Raw genomic sequence first — 13,091 nt, 5'->3', positions numbered from 1 at the left:
GGTGCAATCAATCAGCAACATATGAATTTATGGAAAATCAGGATAGAGAGAGGAATTTACACATTGGGTTACTCAAAGTAGCTCCCAACTCTGAAGAGGCACAGAAGTTAGTGGGTATGTTTCCTGAAGCAGCTACCCAGCCGAGTATAGTAAAGAAAAAACCTCCTTTACATCCTTGGCTGTGTTTTGAAGAGCTGCTGTCAATGGTTCATCCTCCTACGCATTCCCAGGAGCTGTACGTATTTTGATAAGTAGAGAATATATGGTGGCATTGGCAGGACCATTTACCCATGCATCTTGGTATTTTCTTTGAAGTCTTAGGTAACAGCAAACAAGAGTGTCTGTAGAGATGACTTTTGCAACACAGGAAACACCTGTACACCCTTCTCAAATTATTTCTCTGTGGGGCAAATTCACCCCAGATCTGCTGTGTCACAGAGCCTTCTTACCCTAAAAGTCAGGATCAGGATTCCCCTCACAAAGAAACACTGGACAAGGCAAAATCTTTGGCCTAACCCTTCCTTCTTCCCACCTTATACTTTGTTTCAAATTCTGACTCTCTGCTTTTTTCCTCTGTATCCTTCAGCCCAGTTGCTTGCTTTCCTAAAAGCATCAATCCATCTCTCCCTGTATCTATTCCTGAGTGGAACAGCAGATTCTTTTTTATTACCAGTCTACTTAGAGCAGAGATCCAGCTACAGACTAGTCTGCATTCAAAAGCTGTAAAAGTAGAACTGTGAGTAATGTGATTTCTGTAATTTCTAAGACTTTTTATTTAAACACAGTTATATGGCCTACAGATCTCATCCTGCTGTAATGACAACCTATTCTATTTCCTGGACTGAAATGAGCATTTTTGATACAAACAGACCAGGAGCTAGGGGAGGGGACTCCTATTCCTGACTTTTCCACTTCTTGCTGTCTAGTTCCCCTCCCTCTCTCGGCTTCACTTCCTTCAGCAGAGCAATGGGACTCACAAAACTGGCCTCTTTTGTAAAGTGCTGTAAGATTTATTGTGAAGAGCATGACATGAAATTAGGCAGCAGTAGCTGTTGTAGTAGTATTGTATACCACTGTCACTGGTGGGGGGAAGTTTTGCCACATTGTATTGGTATACATAAAGCAGCAGAACTCTTTTCAAAGTTAGCCTCTCCTACTCTTCAGCCGAGCAAGGGTACAGTAGCATCTTAGATAGAAGATGTTTGTGCAGTGTGATATCATTGCTGTGGTCTTCCTAAGATCTTGTCAAGATCCTGGCACAAGTGAGGATCAGATACTTGTAATAAGGAAAAAATAGCAATTTCTCTTTTAACCAGTTATTAACCTTGGAGATAGTCTATACTTCACAGAGAGGTAGTAAATGGCTTAAGCATCATTTCTCTTCCTTTGTTCTCTGAAATCAGGGTGGTTTCTAATCATTTAAGTGTTGTTAATTTATTACTATAAGTGCAACTATATTTCCTTTAATATTTTACAGAAAACTGATATTAAGTGAATTACACAAGTCTGGTATTCCTCACAGTTGGGTATGTCAGCATTTCTTTAATTTCCCACTTTTTTAAAGCAGGCCTCAGAAACCAGTCTTGGAGGATGTAGCTAATATTGGATAATTCAGGAACAATTTTTTAAGCATTTAGACCTGTCAGTCACACTGCCCTATTTTCTTGCTGATAAACATGCCCAGCTTGACATCAGGTTTGTTTTACGAGAAACTCAAAGTAACTTGGAATGAAAATCCTTCCAATTAAAAAAATAAAATTATTAATTGCACTGATTCATAGGCCATTACAAAACTCTGATACTAGAGGCAGTTTTCCTTAATCTCATACCTCAATTTACTACTGGTAATTTTCATTTTATTTTTAAAGTAAATAAAATGCACATGCAGGTTTAGGGTTGGTGCTTTTATCGGGGGGAGTGAGGGAGAGACAGGAGGAGAGTAATTGAGCTGCATTTCTACCTTTCCCTGACCCATCCCCTGAAATCAAAACTCCTCCACAAAAGCAGTGGCTATATAGGCTGTGCAATGGCTCTATACATTGTACATTTTATTAATGTGAAGCTGAGTCTCCTCATCCTTATTCCATGTTGTCCCCCAGGTCCTGTGACAGCCTTGCAATGGGTCAGACACCTGTTTTCCAAAGAATGTCCCAGAAAGCGCTGTGGGGGTGATATTTTAATTCTGTATATTCCTACAAAGGAGCAGTGTGTCTGCATAAAGGGAACAGGAATTTTGCTTTGGAAAGTTAATGTGAATGCCAAATGATAAATAAAATGCTGAAATGAAAAATAGGCCCTGAAGAATGGAAAGCATTGTAATAAGACAACATTTATCTTTCTAACTGTGGGCCCTCTGAAGCCTGCAGAAAGGGTTTATGGATGAGACATGACCAGTAGAGAGCATGCAGGATCATCATTAAGAGTAGAGAGCCAGAATTCTGTAGAGACCCTGTCACAAAACACAAGGCTACTTAATGTTCAGATTAATAATTCATAGAACCTTGTGTTATTCAGGAGCATTTGGCAAACATCTTCTAATACTACTGGATTGTTTAAAGATGTTTGCAGGTCATGTCTACAAGTGGATGTCTGTTATCTGGCATTTTTTATACACAGTATTTTTAAGAACTCATTTTGTTGTTATCTGCACACGAAGTCCTTCCCACTGTACCAGGAAACAGTATTCCATTCAGAGAAAACTGACTCCATCCTCTCATTTTTCTTGCATAAAGGCTACAGAAGAAAATCTCTTTAAGCGATCATATTATTATCCTGTTTCCAAATCCTTATCATGGGTGCCTGATAATCAAAGAAAACCTTATGAACCATATGTATTTTTGAATTATAAATGGCTCGTGTTACTCTTCTTTAAAGTGCAAACTACTTCTTCATTGCATTATTTGTATTCTCGAAAGCTTTTTATTTCTTGTTCATAGTATCCTTTATATCTTTCCTTAATCGCAATGGCCTCCATCTCTTTCCCCAACTGTTTAGAATTAATTGGGAAGAATATAACTTGTTCTCTCAGTAATAGTTTTTCCAATGTTTCAACATGCTACAGCATATTTTGCAAACTACAGAGGATTCTACATGAATATTCCTTACCAGGTTTCACTTTTAAACTAACTTCCTGGTGTTATTCAGAGAACAGATCATTTCATTATTGGTAAGTAGATCTGCTCTGGAATTTTTCAGCAAATTTTTTCATTTAAATGTTTGAGTGCTGATTAAGCCTTCTTGGGAAGGTTTCCTGAGTTTGAGGTGACTCATTCATCTAACTGCTGCCAATATCCCAACAGTTTGGATGGTTACCTGGGATGTAGAAGCGTGTCTCCTTCCCATTTTCATCAGAGATCACACAACTAGTTATATGCATTATGTCATTAATTTTTTAAATGGAAAAACTGTAGTTCAGCATCTAATTCATACTTAATTGCTTAAATTTCAAGGTTGCTCAGCAGCCATAGAAGCAATGAATGTGCTTAACTTCTCTGAAAATCAGGCTATATAGGTGCCTAGAAAATACAGAAACAAGTATCTAAATACAATCATCTTAACGGGAAAAAAACAGCCTGCTCCTTTTTTCTAATTTATTGAAAATGGCTGAAGTATTGCCTGCTAGCAGAAGCAGAGTCTATTGCTTAATGGATCACTTGCTCATTCAGATATGAAATCCAGCAAATTTCATGATTTTTCTATTTCAGATTGAAAATGTTTTTACTGAATTCTATAGCCTGTTTTCCAACATATCATACTTGTTCCATTTCCTAAATTCTAAAAAAGCTAGAGTTATGTTCTACAGAATTTGGGGAGAAGCTTACAGTTGGTAGTATGAATTGTGACATGACACCGTATTTTACTGATCCTGAAAGTTTAGTTTAGGCTCTCTTAATTACATGAAGTTCCCTTTTCTCACATTGCCCTGGGATAATTAGGTGGTATGGCAGCCCAGAGCCTTTGGGATGCTAAAATAATCTACAGTAACCCTATAAACATACTTTTGCTTTGATGCTATCACCACTAGCTGCTAGCTGAATAATTACAGTTCCCTTGTGATCAACTTTCATATGATAAGAGTGATAGCAATGACAAAAGGATCAAAAAGTTGCAAGACACTTGACATGTGTTTTTAGTTCATAGGAAGAAAGGACATCAATTTATAGTAAGCAATGCGGACCATGCTGTGTAATGAAAGCTTTGGGTCCCCATTTCACTACTGCAGCTGAACGGGGCTTGCACTCAGTGGTGGGGAGCAGCCACAGGAACTGGTTGTGGCTCCTTGGCTGAGATAAGTTTATGCTCTTCCCTTTGGCAAATCATTGTCTTTTAAATTCCTCAGAGCTTTGTTCAAAGTACAGCTGTGTTTCAATAATAACTTATTTCTGTGTAATTCCAGTTCAGTGGTTTTTATTACATATGCTGCTAACATTTTCACACGAGTACTCCAGCTGTACACCAGTTCTCTGCAGTCAGCACTCATCCAAAATCATGCCAGGAGTTGCCTCTATTAGTTTCCGTGTTACTAAACTCTTGTGTACTGAACTATCGTACACTCTTCTCATTTTATTTTCCCTTCCTTCCATTGTTGCCTCAGCTTTCCAAACCCCACTTTTTTCCTTTTTAGCCCAAATTTTCTGCCACAAGATTCTGCTGTAGTTCCCAGTTAGCAGCAGTATTATCCAAGTACAAAGCTTTAAAAGAACAGTCATTTTCCCAATATGAAATCTGAACCCACTTTTTTTTTCCCAGCTTGGTCGGGTAATGTGGTGTTCCTAATAGGAAGGGACTAATGATACCAGCTCCAATTAATCACCACAGTGCAAGTAGGTACAGTGTATATTTCCTCTGCTTTGCTGTGTCAGTAATCTGGAGTCTAGACCAGAAACATCATCTGCAGATCTGCCTTGAAGATTATCCCAAGAAAAGTGTGTAGACTGTGGTGAATCGTGTCCATTGGCTGGTGGATTGAGGGTTTAACAGCCAACACAAAAACAACAGGCAGTGTTTTTATTAAGTCTGTGCCCAGAGAACGATAGACTAGGTCTTCTGAGGTAAATCGCCGCCTCTAATGGCAGAAACCACAGTTCAGAATTTCACATTGCTTAGGAGACCATTCACTACTGAGTTCTTTATTACATATAACAGAGCTCCTTTAAATTCCAGGTAAAAATTAACAGAAAAAACAAAGAAAATGTACTTTGCAGTCTAAGACATCTTTAACGCAACTTTCTAGCCCTCTTTAGCACGTGTGTGTAAGGGAGTAAGTAATTGTGGAAGATACTGGTGTCCTTCAGTAGATGCTATTTTTGCCTGTGGACAGTTGCTCAGAAGGCTCTAAGGTGAATTCATCAAATTCATTTTTTATGTGTGTTTAAATCAGGCTTTGCATCCAGGTCTCCAGAGGTAGAAGGCTAGTGCTCCCATCCACTGTGCTATTACGCTCATTGGCAGTCTCTTTCTCAGGCCTTTTCTTAGATTGCCTTCTGTATAATGTTTATTCTAATGAAGTTAAGCTCCATTCTCAGGCCTTTTTTGTTGTTGTTTCTTTGCATTTGATCATTTAAAAAATAATTTTGCTAAACTATTCAGGCTGCTCATTTGCACTCTAGGGTTTACCTTCAGCCAATTTGGAGAGGGAAAGGACATGGAGTAAAATAGCCAGCTTAATCAAACAAACTTGGAAGGTCAGTGTGAACTGAGTACATAAGATTGTTCACAAAATTATTGTGGGAAAATCATATTTCCAGTTGCCATTTAATCAAAATCGACAGCTGAGATTATTCCACCAGTGAGTTCAGGGAGCCACAGCAGTGTATTATCAGTCCACAAGAGGCTGCTGGAAAAATTGTGCCTGACAGCCAGGATTTCAGCACATTTTTATAGACAGTAATCCCAAACTATTTAGTCCTTTGCTGTAAGCACATGGGTTGCTGACTGCAAGCTGAAAATCTGAAGTTTCCGTGTCCTCTGCCCTTTCTACTGACTCAGAGTTCTGCTGAGGAAGAGGCTGATGTTTGTACCCCATTCTTAGAAAACATGTTTCAAGAGTTGAGATTTCCACTCAGTGAATCATTTCAAGTAACAGCTCTCTTACGCTCATTTTAATAATAGTGGTTTGGGGTTTTTTTGCTTTTCAAGTTTCATTTTAGATAGAACACAGTCCCATCTGACCACCAAAGTAATTGAAAAAGACGTTTAGTAACAAATCTGCCCAATCTACCCTCTCTACCAAATCTTCCCTCTCTAGATGCTTATTGAGATAGTTTTCACTGCTTTCATTGCTCATAAGAAGAAACCAGATTATGCAACGTTATCCATTATACAAGTTGAAGAGAGGAGTGCAAAAAAATGTACTGAGAATAGTTTCTTCTCGAGAATCCTTTATTTAAAAATGGAGATACGTAAATGATAAATGAAGGTAAAAGCATCAGTATTGGGACTTAAATCCTCTTACTCACATTTTCTTAATATTCAAACACTTTGCAAGTATTGAGTTTTCTTTTTGTGGAAGCAAATATTTTCTTAAATAAAAGTTCCAGAAATGATCTAAAACACCTCCCTATGTCCTGCCTCTCCGGTCCACATACCTATCTTGTTCTGCCAGCAGAAATCTTCTTTGGACATAGTTCATGCTCTTTTGGGGGATGTCATTTAATTATATCAGCAGAAAAATTCCTTGGACCTGTCTTAGTCTTGTTGCTGTTATGGACAATCTGCTAGCATAGTATGGCTGTATCGCCAGGCCAGGAGCTCTACTGGTATAGTTATACGACTGCTTTCCAGCAGAAGTGTATCTGCCCTATATGTAATTTACATAAAGAAAATGGGCTTTTGCCACTACAGCTTATCTTATCATTGTCTGAACGACATCAGCTGTGCTGGTGAAAATATAGTTCTGCCTGTAAAGCTGTGAACATTAACTGCTTTTGGTAGCATAGCTCAGTTTTAACCTCAGTTACAAATCATGCCCCTTTGTACATTGACTAGTATAAGCCGTTCTGCACAACTCCACAGCATAGACCTAGCCTGAGGCAATTTTGCCTCTGATATAAGGAGGCACAAAGCACAAGCGGTTCTCTTCAGGCTCATTCACCTGATGGTCTTTTCCACTCCCCCTTGATTCTTCGTTCACTGCATCCACTGGCCATCTTTCCCTGGCAGTTCTGTTTCTTCTATTCCCCAAACCCTGTTGCTGCAGCCTCCCCCAAGTTTCATTAATCTCTGCCCTTGGAAATTGTCCTGCTTTTTCCTTCTCTGCAGGGTAACTGCTCCCTCGCATACTTTCTTCATGACTGCTGCCTCACTTCCTATTTCTTAACTTCTCTGCTGGTTGCTGGCCCTCTCTGCCTATTCCCTCCTGCTTTGTTCATCCATCTCAAAGTGCTGTCTACCGACTTTTCCCTGGGCTCCTCAGGGTTTCCTTCTTCCCCACCCCCATTTCTACTTGCATGCTTTGAGCTATAATTAGCTACGCCATGAAGTTAAGAAAATACAAATGTAGGCTGCAAAAAATAAGAAACTGCCCAGTGAAATCTCCAAGGAAGGCCATGGACCAAGCTTCCAAGAGAAGCTCTTGAGTCTGCCATAATTAAGGATATTTAAAAGTAAACCAACATAGTACTGAGAAATACATTGCATAGAACAATATAGTAAATAATACTAAACATAAAATAATGATAAATAATTATATAGTAGTAATAATAATAAATAGTAAATAACGCTGTCGCAGGATATTGGTGCCTTCCTTCAGCTCCTGCTATCTCAGCTGGTGCTGGACCAACCTTTTAAATAACTAAACATGAAGAAGTTACTATCAGCATGTACATTTATTTTGGTTGTCACAGGTTTCTGAATCAGCTCTCCACAGCAAACTGGGCACGGGGAAACACAGCTGGCTTACTACTTGCCTTCAGTAGGGAATATAATGACATTTAAACTAACAATCAATTAGGTGTGAGAGGCTGGGTGGTCAGTAAGAATGAAACATGTCATGTTCAGTACCAAATCACAAAATGGGCATTAAACACTAACTTATTTTTGCACGTGTGTTTTTTGCATTACCTGGCCACAAAAGCTCCTCGGCAGCAATGCAGAGCAGTAAGAAAACTAAAAATATTGCTGTGGGTGCTTTTGCTTACTGTTGTTCTTTTTCCCACTCCCTTTCTACAGACATACTCACACACGTGCTACACAACCTGTTCCTGAGGCTGTGCATTAGCGATCAGAGAACTGTTTGAGAATGTAAATGTCAAACATCTGCTTGTTAGTTTTTCACACTACATTTTTAAACAGTCTGGGCAATGTCTGCTGTTCAGAACTTTGCTAAGTAACGAAGTACGCAGCAGTAGATCTTAGTTAGAATTATCCAGTTAAAATGTACTTTTTTAAAAAATCTTCCTCTTTTAAGGATTTTGGTTATGAAAACTGTAATAACCCTGTTTTGTGCCCCTGTTGTTTGTCTCAGTTAGGAGGCTCAAGCATATGTCAGTTGTTCACATATAACTTTAGCCATTCTCTCGTTACCTTTGGATCTAGGACCTAAGACTTCCAGTTTCCTGAAAGAACAGGTTTCAGTTGTTGGTCTTCCCCAGGAAGGACTTGGGAACATTGGCTATTGATAACACAGTTTGGGGGAATAGTCTATGCTACTTTTTATACCCTGAAAATCAGGGCTGGTGAAGGGACTAGTTCGTCAAGCTCGTCCAGTCCCAGGGCTGCTCTACATTGCATCTATCTGCTGGAGACTCCCAAAAGGAAAGAAGAGAAGGAGATGGAGGCAGCAATTCTGGCAGCCAGAGACTTCAGCTAATCCTGCAACACACACTCCAAGCTGTCATCTGTGAGGGGAAAAAGTGGTGTGAGTTTCAGAAATACTGTCTTCGTATTTCCAGATGAGTCCTTAGACAAGAGGTATCCTTAGCTGACTAGGTGAGTCAGCTCTGTTTTGCACTGTTTGAAATTGCTCAAAGCAGACAGAGCAAATACTTAACACTCAATCTTTTACCTTTGATGTCTGTAATCACTAAAATACTGTAGGCTGAGAATAGGCCAGACCCTGTGTCCACTAAAGCAGTGAAGGATGGCTTAGTGCCTGAAGAACTGCACTAGGATTTTGGGGGAAACCTGGGTTTTATTTCCAGCTCTGCCACTACTGCCCATTGAGACATGAGGTAAATTGCTTAACATGTCTATGTTACCTCAGGTTTTCTTTTGCTCACTAAAGGCCTAATGTTAAGATAACTCTGCCCTTGACTTTCTGAGCATTCAAAGCTGCACTCAGAGATAAAAGGTAGGATAGCCACAGGAGCAAGTTCCACCACTCTGCTCCATAGCTCCCTTGCTGCAGGATTTCTGGAGGCTGGGGTAGCTGAGCATGGTGGTGCATCACTTTTACCCCTGTATGGAAAAGAGGAATGCTGTATGATTGTGTGTCATCTGACAAATGCTATGTGAGAGTTAACTGCTGATATTATATGGTGTGCTTTTCCACATGTTTTTCCATTGCAGGAATTCATTAAGTTTAACTTTTTAGGAGTTTAAGAAATATATTTAACTGAACTTTCCACCTTTTATTCTGTATAATTATCTTGCTTGCATGGTGGACACACTCTGCAGTTTTACATCTGTTCTTACAGAGTTTCTGATCCAAGTAACCCATCTCTCAGTTGAAGAAAAAAAAAACCCCAAAAAACACAAAAACAAAATGAAAATCACAATCCTCAGGTAAACACAAGAGTGGCATGCTTATTCATTTAAAGAAATACTTGATTGAAATGTAAAGGAAATTCAAGCATTTCTTTTGGTCTTAGGTGCTATAAAGACTTATTTCTCACAGCCCTCAGGACCATATTCTCTGATCCACCAAGTACGCTTTTCACTGTGTTAGCATGCTGGCTGAATCCTGCCTCTCAGCACAAGCAAGGACATCAGCAATAGGATGGAGGCAAGAGAACTCGTTTTTTTGCACTGCATGCTGTGGAGGCATAAGCTCAAGCAACATACGGGACCTCCAATACCTCTAAATGTCCTCTGCGGCTGGACAGCCACAGATCAGAGGGAGGGAGCTGGCTCTCAGTGGCTGCCTCAGCCAGCCTTCAAATACAGTCTTGAGGTGTTGGAAAGTCAGGGCCCAATGTTATCTCTTTAGCGTGTAAAATACTCATGGTTTGTAACAGAAGTGACTTACTCAAAACTGTTTTGACCAAAAGGGATGTGTAAGCATTAGAAGAAATCTAAGTAACTTCTAAATACTATGATCTAAAGCAGAGAATACTGATAGTGTCTAATTGGAGGGGAAAAAAATCTGATTTTCTAGCTAATCTTCATCTCCTGTTTTAATGCCAATGCTAATTTTAGTCTCTTCGTTTTAAGACATCATAGCATCCTTAAGTTGTGGCCTTCACATAAGCTACACATCCTGTTTTTCTTCTCTCCTCAAAGAACTTTAATCAGCATCTCTGGTACTTGAACTATGTATGGGGACAGAGGTGGTCAGAAAATGCTTTTGCATTTTTTTTTTTAATTTACAGCATTATCATTATAATTTACAGCTGATTCACCTTTCATTTTGTCTTGTTGGAAGAATGGGTATGTTTAAAACAAAAAATCACATATGCAACAAAAATCAATTTCATCTACAAATTTTCTGCAAGCACTGTAATCCTCTAATTTTTTGAATGAGAACTTTAAAATACCTACATTATTTCCATTCCTCCTATCCATGTTTCTAAAGTAGATGTCAGATGCTGAATGGAACAGAATTTCTTTTCCTATTTTGTCTATCCCCTTGATTTTTTTTTTTTTTTAATAATGTGGAGGGCTGCTTAAGGAACCTTCTAAGCTAAAAAATGCAGTGGGGATCAGAATCTTTATAAAGAGGTAGTACAAAACTTCTTAAAGAATACTCTAGAGATATTAGCCACAGGTGAATTATACATGAGTTGTCAGCCGCTAAAGAAGATTATCCATACAGGAATTTGCACCAGTTTAAACTACAGCAATTTACGTAAACGTCTGGGTAAACAAGGCCTTAGGTTGTAAACTGCTAGGCCCAATCTACACAGTTTATATGTATATGCCATTCAGGCTTAAATCACTGCAATCTTCTAATGTGAATAAAATGTTTTATTAAGGGCTGAGCTTGAAATGGATGGCCATTTTTTTTTAATTTGATGCCTGACAGCAAGACATATACAGGTAAAGATGTAAGCTGGCTATAAGGCTGTGGAACTTACTGACATTTCTACCACCACTGGATGGCAGGTATAATAGAGATGCAGATGAAAACATTAAAGACACTTTACAGTGTATCTATTTTTAATGATGTCCCTTGATTTTTTTTTTTTTGGTAAAAGAAGAACCTTGCAGTAGAATAAATGCAATTTCTAGTGTTTGCTATTTTGTGGGGTAAACCATGATACAGCTGCTCTGTTAGCCAGCAACTCAGTTTTAACAGAGCTTAAGAGTACTGACATTTATAGACAAAACTCGCATGTAATACTACATGAAAATCAACTGACAAAAATTCAACCTACAGGAACCACTACAACAAACGTACACAAGTTAAAGTTGCAGTTTCTCATGTTTGTTCTGAATACACGTGTGTACTATTTAGCTTTTCAATTCTGGCACTTCCAGATCACCAGAACTGCAGGTGTTTTACTTGGAATCTGGAAGGAAAGATCATTATTCCTTACATAAAACATAGTTAATGTTTTTTAAAAAAAAGTTTATGTGTGTTCCTGACACGTACACCTTTATCCAAATGTTTTGAAAGCTTTACAGGAAAGAACAGGGCAAACTAAAACTTAGTGATGACACCTTACCTGCAAAAGGCTGTTTGTGAAAGGGGTTGGTTGGGGACTTGCCGTCACATACATGGAATTTAGCCTTCCTTTCCAATCCCTTTTCAGTGAAGAGATAGGATACCAGGTGAGCTGGTACAAGCCATTTCCCCGCAGGCCAAATCTTGATTTACCAAAAAAAAAAAAAAAAAAAAAAAAAAAAAAGCCTATGGTTTCTAGTCATATATCTCATGACTAATTTTAGTAAAAGATATATGCTTAAAGATAAATAGCTGCAAAAAGCCTACTTTTACTCACTTTGGGTTAAAAATAGTGTAAATAGCCATTTCCTTAAAGAGTAAACCGGTTCCTCCTCTGCTCATTATGGCACTCCGCACAAGCGGCTTTACTTTACTCCCCACCCCCACCGAGGTCTCAGGACGGAGTGTTTCCACGTATCTGACTTTTATGCCTCGCCACTATTCGTGCCGCAACTCCACACCAGCACTGCCTTTAAAACGAAAGCGCCGCGGTCCTGCGCGGAAAAACCGCTCCCCGCCCCTCGCCGGCTTCTTACTCCAGCTCCCCGGGACGCAGGGCGCCGCACGGCTACTCACATGTGCAGCCGCCCCAGCCTCGCCTCTGCCGCGATGCGACGCCCGCACCCCCGCCGCCTGCGCGGATGCGCCGGCTCTCGCTTAACTTTGGGTCCTCCAGGTTTTGCCTGGGGCTCGTCCCCCGCGCGATGCCGGCGGCCGCACCGGGGACCGCGCAGCACCTGGCCGCCGCCCCGCGCGCTCCCTCCGCGCATCCCGCCGAGGCGGGCGCGGAGGGCGAGGGAGCGGGGCAGAGTTTGGCCGCCGCTGCGCGGGGGGGGCCGCGGCGGCGATGCTGCGCGCAACAGGCAGCGCCGGCGCGGGCAGCGCGGCGGCGGCGGCGAGGAGCCGGCCCACACGTGATGCGTCTCCTTATCAGGGTGCGCGGGGCAGCGCGGGGGCGGGCTGGGGGCGGGGGCGCCCGCGGAGCGCGTAGCGCGGCGGCGGGGTCCCTGGCCGTGCCCGTCGCTGCCGCGGCGGGGAGGCGCGCAGGGAGGGCAGTTCGCGCGGAGTTGGTGAACTTTGCACATCCACAGAAACGCCATTTTGATTCCTTTTTCCGGAACAACTTCGCGGCTCCCTCCCGTGCGCGCCCCCGCGCGCGCCCCCGCGCCCCCACCCCCCCGCGGCGGCCCATCCTCCCGGCATGTCTCGGCGCAAGCAGCCCAGCCCCAGCAAAGTCCGGCGTAAGTACCGCGGGGCTGCGCGGGCG

At 41.2% G+C, this 13,091-nt stretch overlaps 2 protein-coding genes across 11 annotated transcripts in view; one reads left to right on the top strand and one right to left on the bottom strand.

Moving 5' to 3' along the window:
• Window positions 1–12,538, bottom strand: part of F13A1 (coagulation factor XIII A chain) — a 309,393-nt gene extending 296,855 nt beyond the window's left edge. For 4 of the 8 annotated variants that reach the window (XM_064507070.1, XM_064507071.1, XM_064507078.1 and 1 more), the window contains exons 1-2: window positions 12,401–12,538; window positions 11,826–11,967 (exon numbers count right to left, since the gene is read on the bottom strand). The gene's annotated coding sequence lies outside the window, so the exon portion shown is untranslated. The remainder of the gene's footprint in view (window positions 1–11,825; window positions 11,968–12,400) is intronic. The other 4 variants (XM_064507072.1, XM_064507073.1, XM_064507079.1 and 1 more) reach the window with 1 other exon arrangement.
• A 118-nt stretch (window positions 12,539–12,656) lies between these two features.
• RREB1 (ras responsive element binding protein 1) overlaps window positions 12,657–13,091 on the top strand; it is a 125,310-nt gene continuing 124,875 nt past the window's right edge. For 2 of the 3 annotated variants that reach the window (XM_064507068.1, XM_026114837.2), the window contains exon 1: window positions 12,785–13,065. In XM_064507068.1, coding sequence (XP_064363138.1) covers window positions 13,026–13,065 — 40 coding nt within the window. In that variant the 5' untranslated portion in view covers window positions 12,785–13,025. Of the gene's footprint in view, window positions 12,760–12,784; window positions 13,066–13,091 lie in introns of those variants that run through there. The other variant, XM_064507067.1, reaches the window with a different exon arrangement.

This window comes from Dromaius novaehollandiae, chromosome 2 (assembly GCF_036370855.1).
Source record: "Dromaius novaehollandiae isolate bDroNov1 chromosome 2, bDroNov1.hap1, whole genome shotgun sequence".
Taxonomy (NCBI): domain Eukaryota; kingdom Metazoa; phylum Chordata; class Aves; order Casuariiformes; family Dromaiidae; genus Dromaius; species Dromaius novaehollandiae.
Note: the sequence above shows the minus strand (reverse complement) of the source record. Positions and strands in the feature narration are given on the sequence as shown.